General features: G+C 39.8%; 1 protein-coding gene across 2 annotated transcripts in view; it reads left to right on the forward strand.

The window, feature by feature from the left end:
- Positions 1 to 24,839, forward strand: part of SORCS2 (sortilin related VPS10 domain containing receptor 2) — a 175,954-nt gene that overhangs the window by 67,047 nt on the left and 84,068 nt on the right. For both annotated transcript variants that reach the window (XM_042465110.1, XM_042465111.1), the window contains exon 3: positions 6,226 to 6,325. In XM_042465110.1, the coding sequence (XP_042321044.1) occupies positions 6,226 to 6,325 (100 nt within the window). The remainder of the gene's footprint in view (positions 1 to 6,225; positions 6,326 to 24,839) is intronic.

Raw genomic sequence — 24,839 nt, forward strand, 5'->3', positions numbered from 1 at the left:
CTCGGCTTCAGTGAGTTTGTTGTGGAGAGAGAAGAAATTTCCCCTAAACTCTGTTAACTGCAACCAGAATTAAAAATAACAGCTGGAAAAGAAGTTTCAAAAACTGATTGTTCCAGCCTCCCTTCTGTAAAAATGGGATCTGGAACTGTAAATGCAAAAAGTATTCTGTTTTGGCCTTGTTCCAGGTGCACTGAACCAGGATGGCCCTGTGCCCTATTTCACAGAAATCTGTATTCGGTCTGCTGGTCCAACCAATGCCCATTCACTACTTTTATTTTTATTTTTATTTATTGTGTGTGTGTGTGTGTGTGTGTATGCCTTTCTAAGAACACAATTTTATCAAAGTGACTTGATCTATCAGACAGTAAATTCAACCAACAAGTTATGACACCACATTAAATGTGAAGGTGTCCTCTGTCTAAAAGGCTGATGAGGCTGATGACATGTCAAAGGCTAGTTTTAAGATAAAGTTCACGGTGGAGAACACTGTAACCAAATGGACCATGTACCTGGTCAGTTTGCTGACCAGATATTAACTCCTGATGGACAACTTTGAGGCATCTACTCTCCTTTAATAAGGTTCTTAAGAAGAACAGAGGTGCCTCAAAGTTGTTCATCAGAGTTAATACCTAGTCAATAAACTGAGCTGGTACACGATCCATTGGGTTGCAGTCTTCTCCACTGTGGTGAGATAGACTGTTTGTTGTTGTGTTCCTTCAAATCGCTTTTGACTTATGGTGACCCTAAGATGAACCTATCACTGGGTTTTCTGGAGCTGAGAGTGTGTAACATGCCCATAGTCACCCAGTAGGTGTCCATGGCCAAATTGAATCCTTATCTGCAGAGTTGTAGTCCAGTGCTCAAACCACTCCACAATTCTGGCTTTTGATAATTTTGTTGTTGTTGTTAACTGTCCTTGAGTCAAACTTGACTCATGGCGACCCTGGGAATGAGACATCTCCAAGACTCCCTGTCCTCCACTGTTTTGCTTAGTTCCTGCAAATTCATACCTGTGACCTCCTTAATAGAGTCCATCCATCTAGCATGTAGCCTTCCTCTCTCTCTGCTTCCCTCTGCCTTTCCCAGCATTATTGTCTCCCCCCCCAGTAAGTTTGATATACTATACTTCTATTTAATTATATTATTATTTCTAAACAGGAATTTGTACATACACATTACACACATATTAACATGAAAATAATATCACAGAGCTGTGTCACCCTTTCTCTTCTTTTGTAGTGTGAAAGTGGCCACCTGACATTGGACTGACTCCCACATGTATCTGCATGTGCTAAAAGAACTCTCCTCTGAATCTTTTATACATAAGCCTTTAATGGTCTGGTGTTTTTCCTGCTGCAGGCTCCAAAAAGGCCTAAAATAAACATCAAGAAGTGCGCAGGCGGACAAGTGAATTGACTAATTATACCAATTAGAATGCCCCATAGTTTCTTTCATTTACACGTGACTAAGCAGAACAACAATCAATGTCAGTTTGAATTAGTGTTTGGGAATACATAAGAAATCCGTAGGAGTTTTGAACAGCAATTGTAATGTATGTTAAGCCGACATTTATGTCCAAATTTCCTTCAGATGTTTTAGTTTCTATGCTGATGAAAAATAGTTAGAAATTCACTAAACCAAAAAAATGTCTTAATAGGAATTATGCAAGCTTAATTTCTCAAACTTTTAAACACTAACATTATAGGGTGAGCCTCTCTTATCTGAAATTCAAAATGCTTCAAAACCTGAAACTTTTTGAGATACAACACAAGTAGCGTAGTATGTACCTTTGCAAGGTGGAGAGGGATTCAAGGCTGGAGATATACGTGAAAGCTAGTATGATGAGAATCAACTCATTTGACTAGTGCTTCTCAAAGTGGTTTTTCAGAGACCAGTACTATGCTCCCCAAGCTATTGGCTGTCAGTCCATAATGAGTTTCCTAGAAGAAAAAAACAATGCAGCTAATGGGCATAAAATATGTTGCTGATCCCTGGCATACTGGAAAAGAATAATTGCTGGTCCACTGCCCTAGAGTAATGCTTCCTAAGTTGTCTGATGTGAGGGGCAGCAGGGTTTTACCCCCCAGTGTGCCAGGGACTGGGACCATTTATTTTTTTATTATATATTGAATTTAAACCCCACTTTTCTCCCAGGATAGGAGATTTGTGGCCATTTTGGTGCCCATTGATTACAGCTTTCCATGGATCAGCACTAGTCCATGGACCAGCTCATTGACTACCACTATACGAGTGTCACTGGCTTTCTCCAAGCTGGCATAAAGGCAAAATAAAAATTAAATAAACAGAACTTAACTTCAGGGCTTCTTTCTATCTTTCTATCTATCTGATGTCTAAAGCTCAACAAGAGCATGGTGGAAAAAACCTGCCGAGCCCATTGCTTTTAATATGTCAAGTGGTCTTGAGATGTTTGCACTTTCCTGTGACAGTTAAAGTGTTTGAATACCCTGTGGCCTGGATGAACACAAGATGAAGACCTAAGGAAATTAGATTTATTTGTTTTTTCTACTTGACCTTGGCAGTTCCTGCAGAACCCCTTGACTTAAACCTGCTTGAGGTTCTCAAGGAAGCTGCTCCTGCTTCTTAAATTATGTCTTCTGTTTAAAATCTGTTTCTCTAAATTCCTGATCTATTTTCTTTATTCTCTCCCTGCTGTCTTTCTTTGGGTTATCTTGAGAAAAATCACCAAAGGGGCCAACATGGCCTTGCAGGATAATCAGTCTAATTCCTATGTTTAAAAATATGATTCATTAATACTGTTGTACAGATATGACAGTCAAGATTCGAGTATGAAGACACATACTATTCTGATTTGTGTGTGTGTGTGTGTTTTGTGTGTTTCTGTCCAAGGCAAATACAGTGCAGACTTGACTTACATGGGGATCCATTCAAGACCCCTCTGCGTAAGGCAAATACGACATAAACTCAAGCCCCATTCAATAGAATGGGGCTTGTGCTCGCGGCGATGCGTTGCATGCGAGCCATGGGCGCGCGTGCCATTCTCTGTATTGCAGCATGGCTTCCGCATAAAGTGGAAGCCACATGTGGCGCACCCGTTTATGGAGCGGGCGTGCTGTAAAAAGAAATTTCCTTCGATTTTGGGCAGATCCAAGGCATTTTATGTATAATATAAAGACTATCAGAACAGACCTGCTGTGTGTTGACTGTTCACGTACAGTATGAATAATTGTTAATGTCTAATTGTTGTTGTGTGTGCCTTCATGTCATTTCTAACTTATGGCAACCCTAAGGCAACCCTATCACTGGGTTTTCTTGGCAAGATTTGTTCAGTGGAGGTTTGCCATTGTCTTCCCCTGAGACTAAAAGCATGTGACTTGCCCAAGACTGCCCAAAGGGTTTCATGAATGAGTTGGAAATTGAACCCTGATCTCCAGAGTTCTAGTCCAACATTCAAACCATTAAACTACGCTGGCTCCATTAAAGCATAATTAGGACAGATAATATGTATCATAACTTTTCAATTTGGTGCTGAGAATTTCCCATCCTGGTGGTGTTAAAACCATATCCTTCAGTGTCTTATATAGAGATCAGTTATTGTTGTTTTCACAGTGGATGTGTGTGAGGTACTTTGGTCCACTTTAGCCCTTCTCTTATCCACACAGATTATTAGTGGATATTCCTTAGGATTGAGAGATTTAATGTTCTACACAGGTTTCCTAGTAGAATGGCTTTTCTAGGTGTACTTGTGTTTTTTCTGGTTCTGTTCTTCAATATCTAGCCAGCTGTGTGAATCAGTCAAGGCTTTCCAATCTTGCAGTATTATCAGTTGAAAGTGAGTTGGTGAAAGGCATTGATATTGATGAACTGATACACAAGTTACACAAGGGAAAATCTGATTAAGCATGTATCCACACTGCGGAAATAAAGCACCACTTTAACTGTCATGGCTCCATCCTGTGGAATCTTGGGATTTATAGTTTGATGAAGTATTCAAGCTGTCTGTCACCAAACTACAAGTCCCAGGATTCTGTAAGGATAAAATAATGGCAGTTCAAGTGGTATCAAAGTACTTTATATCTGCAATGTTGATACATCTTTAGTTGAGATGTTCACTAAGTGCAGAAATGCTTGTGTATTTGTTCTTATTTACTTATTTATTTGGCATTATTTCATTGACAGTATATTTGCATATGCATTTCTCTACAACTTCTACATTATTTGGGCTGTTATTGATTATGAAAATCTAATCCATTAAGGCATCCCATGTAACAGTCAAGTTTAACTTTAAAAATGAACATAATTTTGATGTCATTCTTAAACTTTGTTACTTTGAATTCTGTTGTTTTCTTACCAAATTTTCACTTTAACCATATGAAATTATGCAAATGTAAATATATTTAGGCTGTGCGTATGATATTGTAATATAAAGGTGTAATTTTAATTTTGGTAGTTGTGTATGTCACTACTTCTGCCATTACAGTCAGTGATGTACAGGAATTACGATTTATGAGTAACATTAGTACCAAAAACATTGCTAAGGATTCAGTATGATCTGGTATGGGAGGCAGTCCATGGGAGTGACACCATGAGTTACTGCTCTAGGTGACACCAGCCCTAGTAACACCACTTGCACCACCTATCTTGGGTGCTTTTTTCTTGAACCCATGAACCCAGGTTTCTGGAAAGACAACATGCTGAGTGAATCGTGGTAGCTCTTTACCCTGCTGATCCATCCCGTTGTCTGCAAACAGGCTTGCAGTTTGGTCTGTGAACCCTGGCATAGCAATCCTGTTTTAGACTCCCAAGCATCTTTAAAAACTGTTCTAGAGGGCAGGAAAACTCTATAGAGCAAATTTCAAAGTGATGTAGAGCAATGTAGAGGCGGGGTGTCCTGTTTTGTTGAGGTGGCTGTTTCCTAGCACAATGATGGATTTGAACTGATAAGTGTAGAAATGTGTCTATTAATAAGTTCACCTGTTTTGTAAAAGAGAGGGGGGAAATATACTTAAACATGGTATGTTTTTTAAAATCCACATAAAGGATTATATTGATGTATTAATCTCTAGGGGCTGTACACATGGATCAAAAGGTCTATGTTCCCCCCAGCCTGGCATCATCTTGTATGGATGATGCAAACAATATCAGATGCCAGTCCAGTGGCTGACCTCAGACCAAAAGGCCTTTAATATGATCAAAAATAGACCAGCTCTTTGTGGTAGAGATTCCTGGCAGTTCTACTGTGACACTCAGCAGACTGCATAGCCACACACCTCTTACGTGCCACCACTGCCATACTTCCTCTAAAGTCCCCTGTTGTGGTCTGTGACATTGGAAAGGGTGCTTGGACACATGGGTGAAGCCAGGTGTCCTATTTCTTCCCATAAGGGTTGCATCAGGGACCTTCACAGTGGACACGGTTGGGGCTTGCAGGTAAGTGAGGTGTGACTGTAGTGGCTGCATGTGGCATTAGATGGGTGTGTGAACACTCGCCCATTGCCACACCAGCCCAGGAGTGAACCAAAGGTGGGATACCATGGGGTTGACATGTGGTATTCTGCACATGCATATGGGGCATAGGTCACCTACTTCTATTGCTGGTATGTAAAATGAGCTGATGCTGGTTAAATATTTGGCATTACAATTTGGTGATGCCATTCTATTTTTGTAATTAATTTTACTGTATTAAACTGATAGCCTTTGATTCACTGAAAAAGATAACTTGTTCATATTAATGCTCTCAAATTAGGTGTCCCTTTCTGTTTGAAAACATGTTCTTTCTTTCTTTTCCCCCCTTCAATTTATATCCCACTTTTCTCCCAAAATAAGACCCAGATGGCTTTAAAAATGTTAAGAAGAAAGTTTAGCTAAAAATGTATTTTACAAAGTTTAGATAGGGGCTGGGAGAGTGGAGCCACAGATTTGTTGCTGTTAAGGATTCGGTCGGCTTTTTTATCTTGTGTTTCGTTTTTTGTTATAGAGGTCAGCTTTTCTATTGATGGGATTTCCTTAGAAGTTTAGATGACAATTTCCCTGTTTTGCAAATGTGAATGAAACTCTTACATTTCATTCACATGATATGCTTGAGGAGGACCCTTAGAATTTCAAGGTTATTTTCATGTTCTATTTATATCCGTTTGAAAAATGTATAATATGTGAACTACGTAATGCCTCTGTCTTGTTGAACTAACTAACTAAATACAAGTTTATTGTCAGACTATGTCTAAAAGTCTCTTTCCCCCTCTCCAGATCTTCAGATTTTGGTACGCTATATACCAAGTTGAATCTACAGCCCGGGATTGCTACAGTCATTGAAAATTTCTACATCTGCCCCACTAACAAAAAAAAGGTAAGGGGTTACTGTTCCCTAAATGTAGGCAATACAGAAAATGGCTCTGGTTATTTTGAGTTAAGCAGAATTAATTCCTAGAGAAGTATGTAGTCTGTGTTTCTTTCATAAAGCAGCAACTGTTGGAAGTGTTTTGATTATGCTAACAGTGTAAAAAGTAATATACTTTGGAGTACCAACTTGAAATAGTTGTTACCTCACTGTCATTTATATGTGTTGTAGACAAGGGGAAACTAATAATACAGAGGAAAAGGCAAAACCAAACATCCAAGATCCAATGTACAAAACATTTTTTAAAAATTAAAAATGGGGATGCTGGAGAACAAGACTGGAAGAAAAACATCATTTATTTGAAAGCATTTTAAATGGAGGAAATCTCATCCTTGTTGTCTGAAACACCATTATGTTCTGTAGATGCCTACCTGACTATCCCATTTCAGCAGCTGTAGTCTGGAATCAGTGATCATGCTTATTGTTTACATTTATGTTGGCCATAGTAAAATCAGTGAGTCTTCTTTTTAACGATTGTTTTAGGTTGAGGCATTATCATGAGCGCTAAACCAAAGCGGAATATTGATGTATTTCTGTAAGGCCAACTTATACTTTGTAAGCAAATTTACAACTCAAATGGAAGCAATGGGCTTTTGGTAGGGGAGCATAAAGTGGCTTGGTATCTCTTCTCCTGCCCCTCCACTGCTTGATTTCTCCTCACTCTGCCTCACTGCCACCCAGCCTTTCTTCCTACTGCTCTCCTAGAATGATCTGCATGTTGTAAGTAGAGCAGTAACAGGGAGTCAGCAGACATGGGGCAATCCAGATACCAGTGCACCATAAAGTGCAGCACGATACCAGTACTGAAGCAGAGGTATGATAAATATTGCCTCAATATCAGTGCTTCAAAAACATGTTGTTGCACTGTAGAAGCCTTGTATGATAATCTCATACATTTCCCAGTCTTCCAGACATGGGAGCATGTGGAGGGAAAGGAGGAATATGGGAGAAGGGAGGATCAGTGGAAATCATCTTCCCCCATTATTCCAGTGTGTATCTGTGTCTATATTTATAGTGAGGTTGAAAAAATTTCAACCCTCCAGATATTTTTTGAACATCAGAGCAGAAATATGTAGACCAAAGAGAGAGACCGACTTTGGTTATTTCCCATAAAGTGTGTCTTAGTGTGTCACAGTATGACTGTGAATTGCTGGATTTGGTTTTACTTAATTATGATTAAGTGTAAGACATTTCCTTTTCTGATTGTTAAATGTTTCTATCAAACAATATTGTGCACATACAATGGTTGTTGCAAATAAATAATTATAATTTGATAACTTGTTATGCAAATATGTATATAGTCTCTGAATGAAATCTGAATGTGTCAGACCGCCAATCTAATGATACCCATGAATGGAGCAGCACAACTGTCCCAATGTATTCTGGAGGTTTGGGGGCCCTCAGGAACTGACATTTGGGATGATGCTTTTTTGCTGCAGTGAGTAATAGAGGATGGGAATGTTCTGAGAGCAGAAGTCCAGGGAACATTGTGTTGGATATTACCTTCAGAATGTGAATACATTTGAGAAGTGATAGAACCCAACTCTCATCTCAAATATTGGGCTTATCAGGGCAGATATCAAGTGTAGTGTCCCACTTTATTTGTGTCCCCAAGGGCACCCCTCTGCTTTCTCCATTGTGAGTTCTTATCATGTATAGGAGCAAAGTCTGTTATCTTAGACAAACTAGGAAGGCTAATTATTGTTTGTTTGATATGTGTGGTGAACTAACCAGTGATGCTCTAAAAAGCAATTAGCAGTGTGGTTTTTATTTCAGACAAATAACATACCTTACGCATTACAATGAAAACAAAAGAGAACATCCTGAACTAAATTGCAGAAAGGAAAACAGAAACCTTGGCATAGAGTCCACATTAAATCAGAGACAGAAATAATTACAATTTTTTTTAAAAAAACTTTTTCAACTGGAATTTTCAGTTCTATTTGCATGCACCTGCAATGCTGGGGGAGCCATTTCCCTATGACACTGGGAAGTGTGTGTAAGGGAAGCAACCACATGAGTAGGCCCAATTGTGTTGCTTTTCCCCACTTAATTATTCCTTTTCATCTCTCCCAGCCAACCAGTGTGTAATTAGACAGGAAAGGCCTGTGCCATTGGCCCCACTCGCATAGTTCCTTCCTTCACACATAACCCAGCTGTGTGGGACTGCATTATGAAGAAGCCATCCATGTGGTGTGGGCCAGAGTCTCTTGTTCAATCACTCAACCCTGGCATCCCTTAACAAGACCCTGGATTTCTTCCAGCCTGTGACATTTTTGTTTTCATTCTTCTTGGTGCTAAATACTAAATAAGGCTGCCATCACTGTCACCTCCAATCTTGGTTGGTTAGAAGTCATGGGCGGTTAGCACTGTAATGAACTGTAAAAGATTGAATTCTGTCATCTTTGTTAGTTTTGAGACTGGTAAAACCTCTGAGATCTATACTACAGTTTTTGAAAAAGTCTCATTTCCACTTCCTCTTCTTAGTTACACTGTTCCCTTTGTTAGCATGGAACTGGGCATTTCTAAGATTGCAGGACTTCCTGGCTTCCTCTGTGTGTCACCCTTGTTTTAGTGCCCAAGACAGACAAGAATTGAAGTCTTGTTAGGATGTGATCATCAGGCGTGCTTGAAGGAATGGGATAAATTACAGGCTGCTGTTAAACGAGGTGACCCAAGCTGGAAGCATATTGATAATGCCTGGTAATTTGGCTTATTTGTCAATCAGTTGCTTCAAAATGACATTTGAAGGCCTGCTGGAGCGAAAGATGTCTAAAGCTGGACTTTGGAATGTAATGAATACTGCTTAGTTTTCAGGACGGATGCCACTAATTATGGGTTGCCTTAGGACAAAAGAATTCTAACTGCTTTTGTAGTTTACTATTGGTGAAATGGTAAAGGAATATAGCAAAATAAGCTTATCACAACATTCAAGACAGGAAATTATAAGGAATTTATTTAAGGACTTGGTCATGTTAATAGCTATATATCTTGGCAAATTTGGGAAACAGCTGCACGTCTAATGAGAGATGCTGAGGTTACATTGCTGTTTTGTGCATCAAGTGTGAAAGTAAAATACTGTATGTGCACAATTGCATCCTGAAACATCTGTGTCTGGGAAATCTGTGCCATTGATTTTTCTCAGATGCATGTATGCATTTGAAAGCATGTTCTCAGAGGTTTGGTGCATGGGGTAACACTGATCAACCTACAGCTCACAGAAATTTTGAAGATACAGGATGTATTGACTAAAACTAGTTGGAAGAGAGAAGAAGAGGCAGAAACATGACACTGGCAGTGGCAGAAGGATGACTCACAAATCCATTGATAGAAGAGAGAGTGAGGATGAAAGTGAGTCTGGGAGAAAATCCAGAACTCTTTTATTACCTGTGTTGATTTTGAGGTCCCCCTGGAATGTCATGAGAGAAAGGCTGTCAGAGACACAAGAAAAAGAGATCAGCCTGATGATCAAATGAAAGAAGAAAATCAGATGAAGAAAAGGTGTAAACAGAGATTGCTGGCAGAAAGTGGGATAGAATCCCATAGGGACTTTGAACAAACAAACAACAGGAATGGTCAGAACAAGAGAAACACGAACCCAGCACCAAATTACAGATGAAGTGGGGATATCTGTCACTGTTATTGAGCCTGCATTACTGTGCACATTTAGTTGGTAGGAAGGCCTTTTGGATTCCAAGGGGTTTGCTCTCTGCATCTCCCAGTATCCTTTGTAACACTTAAAAGAAGCCCAAGGGTGCAGTATTAGGGAGAAGGGGTGCACGACTCCTTTTTCACAAGTCATTTCCTTTATAAGAATCTTCTCCATCCTCCCCAGCTGCTGAATATCTTGGCTAGTGTGGCAATGTCAAGCGCAATACACATCTGCCCCCTCCCCAGCTGGACTAACAGCCACCCAGGGAATAACATCAAAGGGAAAAATCACTTATGGACAAAATTCTGAACCTGTCCACCTTGCTGTCCTGGCCAATTGGTTTCCTATAACCACTATGCCTGCTTTTCAGCTTTAAAAATAAAGATACTGGATAATCTGCATATAGATCTGTCACATCATTTGGAGTTTGGTCACAATATGGAACAGTGAGATAAGAACTAAGATTAGGAAAGTTCCAACAGCAAAATGAGCAAGAGTGACTTCAGGCAAAGGATAGAACAACAAATGTGAAAGATGGAGTAAACAACCTTGACATTTAATGACTAAAAGTTAATTCAAAATGTTTTGTAAAATAAAGACTTTGTGGAATACATAGATAGAAAACTGAGGGCATGATTCAAAGAGAGAAACAGCATTGAGTGCAGGTTCGAAAACACAGGAACAGACTATAAGTAATGTAAATTTAAGTAATAAACATTTGGGAAGGATTGTTAAAGGACCAGGATGGAAACTATATGGGTTTTTTGGAGGGGAGTTATTTTGGCTTTTTGCAAAGAGGGAAAGTTTAGTCAACTTGGAAGATACTTATTATGATTATCATGGAGAGGAGCGTGGGAAAATGACAGAGAGCCAGAGTTGTTGGGCAACAGAAGTAACAGAGTTGTTGCAGGAGAGCCAAGTCTAAGAGCCAACATGTGGAGATGATCCAGCAAAAAGAGTGGCAGACAATTACAAATTTGCTAAACACTGAACAGTAATTAAGAAGGCAACAGAAAAAGAGGAGAGAAGAAATAGGAAGTTGTCAGATTAAGATCAATCAGGCAGGAAGAAGGAAAGTGTGGGATGAAGAAGGGTAGGAGAAAAAGCAGAACAGTAAACATAGCAAGGTAGCCAGGTGGAAACATAGAGGCACAGAAAGTGAATCTAGTTCAAAGATCAATATTGAATCAGTTCACATGTTACATTTGTATTGTAGGAGCTGCTTTTGCATGCTCTAGCAGTATGTATAAAAAACCAGGTGCTAGCAGGTGGATGACTTGTCTGAAATGCTTGGGACCAGAAGTCTTTTGGATTTTGGAATGCCTGCATTTGCATAGACGTACATAATGAGATATCTTGGAGATGGGACCGTTCTAAACACAAAATTCATTGTGTCATATACACCTTATACACATATTCTGAAGGTAATTTTGTTCACTGTTTTAAATAACTTTGTGCATGATACAAAGGTTATGTACACTGAACCATCAGAAAGCAAAGATGTCACTATCTCAGTTACCTACGGAAAAAGTTTTGGGGTTTGGAGTATTTTGGGTTTCAGAATTCCAGATAAGGGATACTCAACCTATGTAGCCATGATGGTGAAACATTTCAACTGATTGAGCATGAGCATGACGAACAGGAGAAGCTGAATTCCCACATTTCTTACATAGAAGCTTTTGAAGTCTTTCATTTTATACAGGAATACATAGGCATCTATTGTCAAAACCCCAAACCAACAAATACATCAAAGTTTTTAATATGCCAGTGAACACTTTCTGTTGATTGTGTACATTCCCTCCATCAAGTTATTCAGCTTCTCATAAATCAATACACTTCTTTTGCTAAAACTGAAAGAACTAGTTATTTCAGTCAAATTGACAAAGGTAAATTATTAATATGTGACAGCACATGTTTTTTTTATTGAATAAACACAACATGCCTCCATATTTCTCTGGGATGAGGCAGCACATCTATCATAGAAGAGGGTGAGGAGACAGAGTGTCATTGAGACATCAAAAGAGTCATGAGACCCCACATCTTACATTTTTAGGAAATGGCTGACATACTGTCTCTCAGTTTGAACCCACTAGACAAGGATATAAACAAGAGACAAAGCTGCTTTTCACTCATTAAAATAAGAAAGATTTGGAGCACTCCAATTTAGGAAAATGATCATTGGGATCATTCACTGGCTTTTAATTGAAAGATGTGTTTCATATATGTATATGTGTGTGTGTGTGTGTGTCTGTCTGTCTGTCTGTCTCTGTGTGCATTTGCACTGGTTTTGTTAGTAGTTCATTTTAAACTTGGTTTTAAATATAATTTATGATTTTATTACACTTTTACACTGAAATACAATTTTTTGTCCTGTATTGGTTTGGGAAAACTAGTGGCCTGAGTGAAAGGTGGCTAAGAAAGTTATAAAATTAGTTAAGTAGTGGTCTGACTGTTCTGGCACACAACACAGGGGAGTGAGGTGGGAACTAAAAACTTGGCTGAGCTTGCCATTACCTGTAATCCAAACTCAACTAGAGAAATGGAGTGCAAATGGGCCATGTGACAACTCCAGCAGCCTTGTCTCAATTCGGATGCAGCCATGAACCAGGTCCATCCAGCTATCTGAAATGATTGGCTCTCAGTGGATCTGGGTTTTCTTTCAGTCCCAACTACTGAGCTGGCCATTAGAGAAGAGGAGGATAAGGAACAACAGGAAACCTAGAGGCAGCCGTGACCAAAAGGTTCAAAACTTGTGTTGGAAGAAAACCAGATCCCAGATGGGAAAGAGTTTTGTCTAGTGTTACTTAAATTGCAAGGGGTCCCAAGAGAGTGCCTACAAATTTAACTCAATAGGAAGCAGCAAGAGGGACAGAGTAACACTATCTGAGACACAAGCTTTTGTATACCGATTCCAAACCCAATGAACTCCAGAAGCAGGTTCCAAATTAGTTTAGTTTATTTACAACAGGGGAACCAGCACACACACAAAACACTCTCTCCTACTCACACAAGAACTAATAATGCAAAGGCAGTAGAAGATAGTGTGTTGCAGAATTGTAAAGAGGTAATCTTGTACCACTCCTGAAGTGTAGCTCCAAGTGTGGGGGCACCGGACTGAGGATGGCTCAGTAGCTACCTGCAGTTCATTGGGCACTTACTGAGGTGTTGAAATTGAACAGAGGTTCTGTCCAGTTTCAAACTAGACTGAATTGCTATTGTCCAGGCACATATTTTTATAGCAAGAAATGGGTCCTGTGGCAGTGTTTCATGAATTAAATGGCTTTCCCAGGAGGGAAGAATGAAACGAGATATGCAAGAATGACTAGACAATTGGAGTGAATGTCCTCAAACAAAAAGAGTTTCATTTCCAGAAGGAAACTTTCTTTGTCTATTATTGTATGCAAACAGTCACCAGGCCCAGCACCCACCATTATAATCCTTGGTGAAAGGATTATGAGGATTATGATCTTGAGTGATCTATCTCAGGTAAGTACCTTGGCTTTTCCCATGCTAAGCCATCTGGATCTCCTAATGTGGCATGGCTGGTTTTCTGTACTGGGGTACCTTTTTTGGCTACCAGTCTACAAAATCCCTTTTGATATTAATTTGATTTGAAAAGTCAAAGAAGTGTGACTGAGGGGCTAGATCCTGGGGTAACACTGGTACATTCCAAAGTATGATAAAACAGCCTGAGTCATCACTTGACTTACTCTGTTGGTTCCTCTGCTATTTCCCTTGACCTGGATGCCATTTTAAGGATGAATTTGAAAATTATTATGAAAAACCAAAACTACTAAGATTATGCAATTGCCTTTAATTACACACACACACACACACACACACACACACACACACACACACACACACACCCCGCAGCAGCCAATAATGTTAAAGTTACAGGGCGGTGGTGGAAGTTGAATGCAAGCAAAGGCCATCTGCTGCAACTGGTGCTATTTTTAATGGTAATGAAAATATGAATCATATTCAAATAATATCCCTTTCATTGTCTCACAAATCTCAGAGGATAGTTCTTAAGCTGACTAAAGATATGATGTTAATTTTGGATGTGCATTTGCTACAAGACGGAATAATCTAGCACCTCAAAGGTGAATGGTGCTTATTGTATTTAACAGAGGCAGAGGACAGGTGCAGAAGTCATCCGTCCATTCACAGCCATAGACCAAATATAAAAATAAAATACACACAAATGCAGCTAAAATTAATAAACATTAAAACAAATACTAAATACAGGTGCAGAAAGGTTCAAAAGAGGAAACCAATAGGCCACATCCTATATGGAAAGTAAAAACAACAATATTGACCATCATAATGGTAACTCACACCAGGATTTATTATTGCGATTATAGTAGGTTTTTAAAATTACTAGCGATTAGTTTCAGCTCCACATGAAGGATACCAGTTGTTCCAGAGATAACATATGCTTGCAGAAAATAATGTGTCAAGTGGCTTAGCCATGAGTACAGTTGCAGCCATCTGGTAGTGATAGCCATAATCTTGGCAGCTTAAATGTGGTGGGTGGAGGCACCCATACACAACAGTACAATAGTTCTAGAAATCACAGCTGGGTAGCTGTGATGTTTTATTTGTGGAAGGGCTGGATCATTGACTGGTATAGCTCAGTTAACAAAATACAGGTATTCCTGGGCATGACTTCTTTAACAGAACCTTTGGTACCAGAGGCTCAAATTACATGGAAAGAATAGAGATAGATTCACACTCCACAAAAAAGAAGAGCAGTTCAACAAATTTCAGCAAACTAACAATATGCACACGTGAAATGAAACAGTCAGGTCAGGTAAGTCTTGCAGAAGTAAAGCAAAGCATTTTGAATCCTCGAGAGACCACTTGAAAGCTTCTTTCAGAATGCATCCAGCAGTGATTTCCTTCCCTTTCATTAGCCTCTGCTTCTTCTTATGATTTCCATTATGATGGTCAGATTTATAGATGTGTGCTTCTGGGTAGCTGGTGAAGGAGACTTATCTGCTTTCCCCTTTTCTTTCTCTTTTGGTGTTCAGTAGGCTCCATAAGGGATTCTGGAGCCAGATGCTGTTGCCTGTTGTAGGAGGCACACACACCTTCAGTAGAATCCCATTAACACTCAGCTCTAGCTTTTATTACATTGTTTACTGCAGAAACACTGCTGCAACCTGAAATTAAGGTCTTTGTTTCAGGGCCCTCTCTTTTCTGCGGACTCAAAACTCAGGAGGAGGTAGCTTGGGAAGCTTGAGCCTGTGCAATAGGTGGTGGGGTGGGGGTGGGGGTATTTCCTGCCAAGCTGCTCAGCTTTGAAAGGATCTGTTGGTGGTCTCTGCGCAGGCACAAAACCCATTTTGAGAGCCACAGATGACCACTCAAAGAACCACAGTTACAGGTAAGCAATCTGTTCACTTATCTACATGTTGGATCACCATTCAACTGTTGGTTCAACAGTTCTAGTTGAGGCTAACTAACAGGATCCCAGCCTATGCAAATAAACAGGTCAGATGACCATACCATTTGACCCAGACATATATACGTGGTGGTAATTCTTCCAAAAGGGATAGGAGGCAATGTGTGGAGGAAAGAAGGTGGGAATAATGGGAGTGGTTCTTTTTCTTCCACATGAAGCAATGCAGGAATCTTAGATGCCCCTTATAATATGAAAGTTGACCCCCCCCCAACATCCAGTAAAATGCACAATATTGCTGTATCAGAATCCACAGAACCCTGAACACTAATCATTGTACAGAATTGAAGCTTTTACCCAGTTTGCAGCCTTCATACTTTGTTCCAGTGGCTCCATTGCTTTCTGTGTGATCTTTACAAGCAGCTCTGCAAAACAGATTCCAGCTACCCTTTTTCTAGAGTTGACCCAAGGAGCTGAAAATTGAAGCTCAGAGACAATGTTTCACATCTACCATTCTAATTCTGCTTAGATAAAAGTCATTCATAAGTGTGAGATTTCACACATTGGCTAAACAAGCTCAAAGGCCGAGGCAGACTTGTTTGTCACAAAACAATTGGACTGAATAGTGCCTGCACGTTTTGTCCCATAACTCTGCTCCTACAAGACACAGAGACATGTGTCTCCCCCCACCCCCCGTGAAATCTTGGAATCTGAGCTGATGGGGCAAAGAGGCATCATGTAGCATACCTAGAATCCTGGTAAAACCTGGCTAACCGGCTGCCATAACAAACCTAGACTCTCAAAAACAGTTGCTGAGAGTGGGGCATATATTGAACTGCGTGATATAAATTTCCAGGAAGAAAAGGAATGTCTCATCAGGCAATGCGTAAAGACAACCGCTTTGTTGTAACTTGCTGCCAAGTCATTTTCAAATTATGGTGACTCTATGAATTAAAGTCCTCTAGGAGTGTTGCTCATTAGTAAACCTACGTACTTAGGTCTTGCAAACTCAGGACCATAGCTTGCTGTGACAGTTTAGCTTCCTCAGGTTTTCTGATTCTGCCTAACAGTGAGCTAAGGTCTGGCTGATACCACAGATATATTTGTCATGGAGGTCAGTGACAGTGTTAATTTCTGACAGGTTTTCAGATCAATGAAGGCTTGGAACTGTACTTTCTTTCAGCTAAAAGTCTTGAACTAGCCTGATTGAAAAGTTACTGAGCAGCTATAAAAGCAGTAGTAGGATAAATTGCTTTTCTTTTCTTTTCAAGGGTTTATGCACCCATCTTCTGTTCATAAAAGCGAGCCATAGATTTCTCCACAGGGGGTCTACAACAAAAGTGCTATTGTGGTGGGTCAGACTGTCAGTTGTGGTCATTGTCCACCAAACATATCTTATGGCTATTAAAAATGAATGAATTGCTAAGGCCTATGTTTCTTTTTTAAAAAACTCAAAAAGAGCTGCTTCCCCAAAGTACTGAAAAATTTAACACACATCACTGACAGGGTGTGTTAAGAGGAGATCAGTTTTCGTGGCAAAGATCACTTGGTGAGTACATATTAATTTGCTGCTAGCACTTTTAGTAATGTTATGCACTATGAATATACAGAGTACTGAATCTTGGGGAAGAAGTCAGTGACTGGAATGCCTATTATACCTGACCTTTCTCAAGGCTGCAAAACTGTAATGCTGTGCTTAGCAGGCTGCAAGGAACTGTTCAAACATGCTATTTCATGCTGAGAAGAGAAATAAACTCTGAAGTATGTCTTGTACTCTTTCATCTTGACTGCGCTGTCCCCTTCTCTGATCATGTTCTCTCTGACTGTCCTATATTTCCCTCCTTACCAAACCCACAGTGTACCTTTTCTTTTCTCATTTTATGAGTGAGAAAAGATGGTTTCTTTGAACGCAATCACAGTAAATTGAGTTCTGCTGCCTGTCAATAACTGATCAATAGCTGACAGAGAACAAGAGAGAGAAGAATTTGCCAGACTGCAGTCAGAAGAAGTTTAAATCCCCAAATTAATTTAAGATCAATTGAAAAAGACAATTTTGCCTTAAGTAAGATTTGTTCTCCCATTTTAAAAGGAATATACAAGTCAAAGAGCATTGACAGCTATTATATCTCAGTTATGCTTGCAAAATGACCAATTCAGAAGGATGTAGACCTAAACAGATGCCAGATAACCACAGAAAGTAGCTAGCTGATTCAGTACTAGATACAGTATAAATACAATATACTAACAGTATAATATTAATATAGGGCTTCTTCAGATGGGGTAAATATGCTAGGTGGTTGTGGTATATGTTCCTGTAGTCCTTGAGATTTAAAAAAAATATCCAAACAACATTTCTGTTATCCCGTAATATTTTCTGACAGTCGCTGGCACCAGCTGCAACTTTTTATTCCCACCCTCAAATGGTTTTCTTTTAAACCCTGAGACATTTTAGAAGAAAAAAGTATCCTTCACTTGTCCCCATTTCTTTTTTTTTAAATTATTCTTAGAGTTATATTGCTAGATGCTTCAGTGAAATAACACTTTTACACTATAACACTGAAGATTTTTTTAAAAGAAAGAATACATTTCACCCTGCAAACCCCAGCTTCTCCTCAGCAAACTGTGTCCCACTTTTTAAAGAGACCTTTGGAAGAGCTCTAATGCAGATCCAATAAATCACTACAAACAGCTTCCAAAAAGAATCAAATGGGCAATGCAGAGGCAACAACCAGCAAAACATGGCAAGGCTCAAAGAGTTATATTGTGAGTTATAGCATGCTTCTTCAGACCAATGTGGAAGAGCTCATATTGTCGTATTGTAGTACTCCAGGAAACAAGTGTTAAGAATAAAATATAACTTATTGTAGGCACATAACTGTTTAAATCCTTAGTTCTGATTTCAAAGAAGAAACACCACACTCCTCCCAGCTCCCAATTTTGTCACCATAGTGTCATAAAAATTGCATAAATGACCATGGTGCGTGTGTGTGTTTGTGGACTCTAAGAGATCTCTTTCTGTGCATTCTCAATGTGTTCATCAACCAAAGATCTCACTGTTGAAAGCAAGAGCTGTATGCTTTAAGTTGCTAGGAAACTACTTGCCTAGCAGATGTTGCCTCCATTGAGGAAAGTTTATTTTAAAACATTGTAAAACCACCAGGTACAAAAATATATCACACTAGCGAGATCCCGGAGAAAATGGGAGTTAGATGCGATTTAAAGTACATTTTAATTTAAACAAAACTTGCACATTTGGGGAGTTTATCACACTGCATAGCTTCTAAAAACAAAATAAAGTGAAGTTAAAGAGCAGTTAAAGTAGAGAAAAGTAGCAGCTTTTTACTTTTGGGTTGTTCCAAAACTGTAGTGCATGCACTGGTAACCTCACAACTCGATTTCTGCAATGCACTCTACTTGTACCTAGTCTGGAAACTACAGTTAGTATAAGTACAGTTAGCCAGGCTGATCACTGGCAAAACCAGAAGTGATCATATTACACCTATTCTGAAATCTCTTCACTGGCTGCCTATTGGTTTCTGGGTGCAGTACAAGGTGTTGGTGATTACCTTTAAAGCCCTACATAGCTTGGGTCCAACCTATATAAGGCACCACCTACTTCCGTACAATGCATCCTGCACCCCCAGGTCCTCTGGGAGGAATTTATTGCAACCCATAAAAACCAGACTAATGGCAACCTCCCAGAGAATGTTCTCCGCTGCCGTTCCCAGACTATGGAACGCCTTGCCGGAGGCAACATAACCAGTCGAGACAGTTTCAAAAAAGCTGTCAAGACGGATCTTTTCCGGCAGGCCTTCCCAGAATAGTTCAATCTAATTTCTGTACTCTCCCTACTTTATGTAACCACTGCCTCTTTGAGAAAATTGCTGTCATTTTAACAAGTTGAATTTTAAAACTGTATTGTATCTAATCCTGTTTTAAAGAAGAAGGAGCCTTCCCTCCATGCCATCTGTCATCATCTGGCCTGGGAGGGAGTGAAAAGGCAGGGCCAGCTCCATTGGGCCTGGCCTAGATTATGAAGCAGAACCCTCCCTCCAGTCCATCTGCTTGGTCCAGACCTCAGAGGGAGAGAAGAAATGCTGGACCTGATCCCCTTCTGCACCGCCATTCCCTTCTCCTTTTGTGTCTTGTCTTTTTAGATTGTAAGCCTGAGCGCAGGAAACTGTCTAATTAAATAGATTGTATGTACAGTGCTGTGTAAATCTACAGCGCTATATAAATAAAGCCTAATAATAATAATAATAATAATAATAATAATAATAATAATAATAATAATAATAAAAAAGAGGAGGTCAATTTATTTATTGAGAGTATGTATTATTCCAATGTATTCTGGTCATGTAAGCCGCCTTGATTACTGCAGCAGAAAGGCAGGGTATAAAAATAAAGTTTATTTTATTATTTATTAAAAAGCTGCCATTTTTATTCACTTTAACGGCAGTTTAACATTGTGTTATTTCATGTTAGCTGTGATGTTGTGGGATAAATTTCAGGCATTTCTGGGTTTTCTTCGTGTTAAATCACATTTAAATCCTGCTTGCCTGTGGGATCTCACTAGTGTGATAAAGGCCATATAGGAAATAAATGTAGGGAAATCTAAATCTAATGTTTGTTCTACCAACCTAATTTGCATGAAAATACAGTGGACTAGGGACTCTATTGCATGGGGTAAAAAACCTGGCTTACCGCTCCCGAATTGATTTCTAGTTTGGGAGGCAGCCGGGTCCTATCATACATAAATCGCCACCAAAATTGTCATCTGGATACAGCCCAGGTCCCCGGAGACACTTTGGCAGCCATTTTGTAAAGTTGGAAGTTTCCATTTTTGAAAAGGGACCAGCTGGACGCAGCTTCAACCCGGGCTGCATCCAGGCTGGATCAGGGCAGCGATTTTGGCAGTTATTTACATACAGTAGGACCTGGCTGCCTCCTGAATTAGAATTCAATTTGGGAAAAGTAAGTTGGATTTTTTACCCCATGCGATAGGATCCATGGTCAACCCTATATCCAGCTGGTTCTACACCCAAAGCCTAGTTACAATGGGCCATCCACATTCACTGGAGTGAGGGACCCACACGAAAGTAGAAGAATCGCAAATAAATAACCACCCCCCTAACCCTAATACGCCGCACCTTCCTAACCCTAGTACGGACTGACTCCGTACTTTCATGGCGGTTTATAACCCGCCTAAGATTCCTGCATTGCCTCATGTAGAAGAAAAAGAACCACTCCCATTATTCCCACCTTCTTTCCTCCACACAAATGTGGAGGGCTGACTATGTTTTCGATTTCTTTTTTAAAACAGCTTCTTGCTTTTTTGTTAGTCTGTCGGGTTTGGGAATTTCATTGTTTGGGTGACCAGTCCCAAATCACTGCAAATGCAAATTGGCTTTTCAGGAATTAACAAGGCTGTTTCCTTCTCTGCTAAGGTCAAAACAGGGACAAGTGAAGGGGAATAAAGTTATGGAAGGCATTTTTCAATTTCATTCTGTAATAATGTTAATGCAGACTTTCAACTTCAATTTAAATGACAGTTTATCATAATAGTAATTAATTTTTCTCCTTTGCAAGATAATGCAATTGAATTAGATTTTTCAGCTTATTGACCCATTTCTACTAACTTCTTATCTCTATAAAATTGGAGGAGGAGAATCCGCAAATTGGAGCATGTCTGGATGATCTGTGCTTTCTCCTGTAGTCGGGAAGGGCCCAGTGAATATAAAGATTATTAACTGGTACAGGCATAGTGTAATATGATCATACAACAAGCAGATATACGAGAAAGCAGTTTTTTGTTATAAATTCAAATGCTGGTATAAACATATCAAAAAGAACAGAATTGTAGCTGGATGTATGACTGCATGGAACACACAGAGAGTAAATACTTTGGCATACAACATAACGTACACAATATATACTCTTGATCTTAATTCAAGATAAAGACATTCCTCATTTCACTAGATTATCACAGCAAGACAGAAATACTGAATCAGTTATACACAGTAATGGTGGTTCAGTCAGTCTTATCAATTGCAGCTAGAAAAAATGGTCTTTGGGACAGAGGTTAGACAGAAGAACAGAAAGAACAATTGTCTTAAGGTAGTTTGGACATAGATCACTTGGTTTGACCATTTGCTTGCTTTCCATGCTTTGTCCTTTTGAAATGGGTAGCCACAGCAAAACTGTAATTCTATACATACCTAATTTGGCAACGAGTAAATGGTATTGCCTTTAAATAGGCATAGATAGAATTGTGCTGGATCTCTGCCATCACAGGTACTCAAGTAAATGTCACTAAACTCAAAGAAGCTCAGATTTCTGGGTAAAGAAATGTAATACACTGTAAAGCTACAGTGAATAATTACCTGAGAATAATTCATTGAAGAATAGTTTAAGTTGTGTTGTTGAGTTTGTTTACATCTTCCATTGACTCACAACTACTGTAGCTTGTACAAGTTTTGTATCCCTTGTTCCTTTTACCTGTAGAGGTTTTTCAGATGAAGAAAATGTATTCAGGGGTTTCTGATTTCATAGAATCATACAAGAGACTGCAAGGACCATCCAGTCCAACTCCCTGCCATGAAGGAAATCACAATCCTGCATGGCAGGGGGTTGGACTGGATGGTCCTTGCGGTCTCTTCCAACTATACAATTCTATGATTTTATGAAATCAGAAACCCCTGAATACATTTGTCACTTTAGTTCTCGGGTGTTTTTTTTTAAACATCCAAATTAAGTTTCTGTTGTCCCAGACCACAGCAATTCCCAGCAACAGCTGCGAAATGTTATTCCAACCCTCAAGTGGTTTTCTTTTTAATCCTGAGACAAATCAGAATTTTAAAACAGGATCCTTCTCTTTTGTCTCTTTTTAATTTTTTGTTAGGGTTGCATGCTATAGTGCATCAGCATGCCAGAGCAATGTTGTTTTTACACTATAACATGCTTTAAGAATATATATATTCATATATATATATGAAAGGAGAAAATTTGACTTTCAAGCCATAAGCTCACATGGCAAAAAAATATCCTGGTTTTTAATAAGAAACCCTTTGGGACAACCTTAGCATACAACCAATAAATTGTTCCAATCAGGTCCCCCACAGAATAGAACAAGTGGATGCACAGGCGATCATAACTGGCAAAACCAAAGAGGGTATATTGCAAGAACTCATGCTTCTCTAGACCAGTCTGGAAAAGTCCATAAACTTCAGATTTCCCTTCTTCATTAACATATATGCCTTAGAATAGGCTCTTGCCTTTTTGCTCCATACCAGTAATTTAAAGATGCAGTTCTCACCTCATGAATGGCCACTGATAGCGTCCTCAGGACTCATTTTTAATATTGTACTGTACGTATGATTCAAACAGGCTTGAATAATACAGATTTTCTCTTCCAGTATTGATAGCCTTTGAAGATATGCTGCAAACCTTGTTCAGGGGGTTTCCCCTCTTATTTTGGATGGAGGACAATCATTTTTGTCTTGTAAAACTAAAAAAAGCATAGCAGCTGCACTGGAATAGAGGCCAAACAGTTTGGGAAACACCCAAAGGACTCTCAAAAGTAGACACATTAGTGGCCTAGGGCTACAGTTTCAGCTGATGTTTGCACCACTCCTTTAGACACCTTGAGGAGTGTAATTCAGCATCCTTCTTGTTCCCTGTTCTTGCATGTCCTTTAAATCTCTAGAGAACCCAGTTAATTTAGAAGACAACTTTTCCAATTATATATGGCTGAGGGCCTAAATACCCTAAAGGCACCAGATCCCATCTGATTTTGGAGCTTAGCAGGGTCAGCCCCAGTAAGTAGTTGGATAGAAGACCAGGTATACCAGGGGCTGTATATTTCAGAAGAAGGAACATGCAAAACTACTTCTGAATATTCCTTGCTGAAAGACTTTATCACATCAAGCTGATAAAGTGTCACAATCCCATTAGTCTAGCAATTATTCCAGATTGGGGACAACCATTATCACACAGCCCTTCAAATGTGTGATAGTGCTGCTTCTATGCCAGCTTCTGTCTCCTGCATGCCAGTCTCCATAGCCCACCTCCCTGTCCTAACCCCTTCCCAGAATGTCTTTCAGCCTGTATTTGTTTATTTATTTTTAACATAATTGCATGATCATGGCAATCCACTGGGTAAAAATTGGAATAAGAAAAGAAAAACAGCCTGCTTGGGAATAGTGAGGTGGGAAGAGGAAGGGGAATAATATCACTCATTTGGACCATGTAACTGCCTGCATATCAGAACTTATCACACTCTCTCAAAAGCGAAAAAGCAGTCTGGTGGGGGGGGCTATTGATGGGTTTTACCTATCAATGAAAAGGGCCACTCCAGCAGTGGATGTACTACAGACCAGCTACTGAACAGACACAATGGCATGTGATAAGATATGGACACAAATGCTGCTAGCTTGCGTTAATTTTTCTTTTCAAGCCTGATGTGAAAAAATCCTAAGAAAACCGTCTGGAAATTAAGTCAGTAGGCGACTTAATAATAATAATATTAAGTCTTCCCATGGATCGAGGTGGGAAACAATAATGGAGCTTCTTGTCTTTCCTCCTAAATCCACCCTTCAACACTCCTTTTCTGTCTCTGTGGACAACATTTCTATTCAATCAGTCCAGCAAGCCCGCAGTCTTGGTTTTATCTTTGATTCTTCTCTGTTGTGTATCCCTCAGATCCAGACCACAGCCAAGGCTTGTAGATTCTTTTTATACAACATTGCCAAAATCCAACCTTATCTCTCTGCCTCTACTGCCAAGATCCTGGTCCATGGCCTAGTGATCTCACGACTTGATTACTGTAACATCCTCCTGGCTGGGCTTCCTCTTTCTCACCTCCGTCCTTTAATTTCTGTCCAGCATTCAGCTGCACGCATTATCACATCCGCCCACTGCTCTGACCACATCTCTCCTGTGTTGGCATCCCTTCACGGGCTCCCACTCCCTTTCCGCATTCAGTACAAGCTCCTGCTGTCGATGTTTAAAGCCCTCCATGGGCTGGCCCCTCCTTACTTATCAGACCTTATTTCTCCTCACCTTCCCACTCGGGCCCTCCGTTCTGGTAGTCAAGGTCTGCTGTCCCAGCCCAGGATTTCCTCTGCCCCATCTTGGATTCGCCCCTTTTCACTCGCTGCCCCTCACTCCTGGAACCTTCTTCCCCCGCAAACAAGAGCCATCACTTCTTTAACCAGCTTCAAAACGGAGCTCAAGACCATCCTGTTCAGAGAAGCGTTCCCAGGCATTGCATAATTCTCACTTGCTATTTGATGTTCTTTTGTTGTCTGTTTTATTGAATCATTTCCTGTACTGCTATGTATTTTATATGTATTATCCTACTAGATATGCCCCTTCCCCACCACCTTTCCCTTCTCCTTTTGTGT

The sequence above is a fragment of the Sceloporus undulatus genome, chromosome 4, assembly GCF_019175285.1.
Source record: "Sceloporus undulatus isolate JIND9_A2432 ecotype Alabama chromosome 4, SceUnd_v1.1, whole genome shotgun sequence".
NCBI classification, from domain to species: domain Eukaryota; kingdom Metazoa; phylum Chordata; class Lepidosauria; order Squamata; family Phrynosomatidae; genus Sceloporus; species Sceloporus undulatus.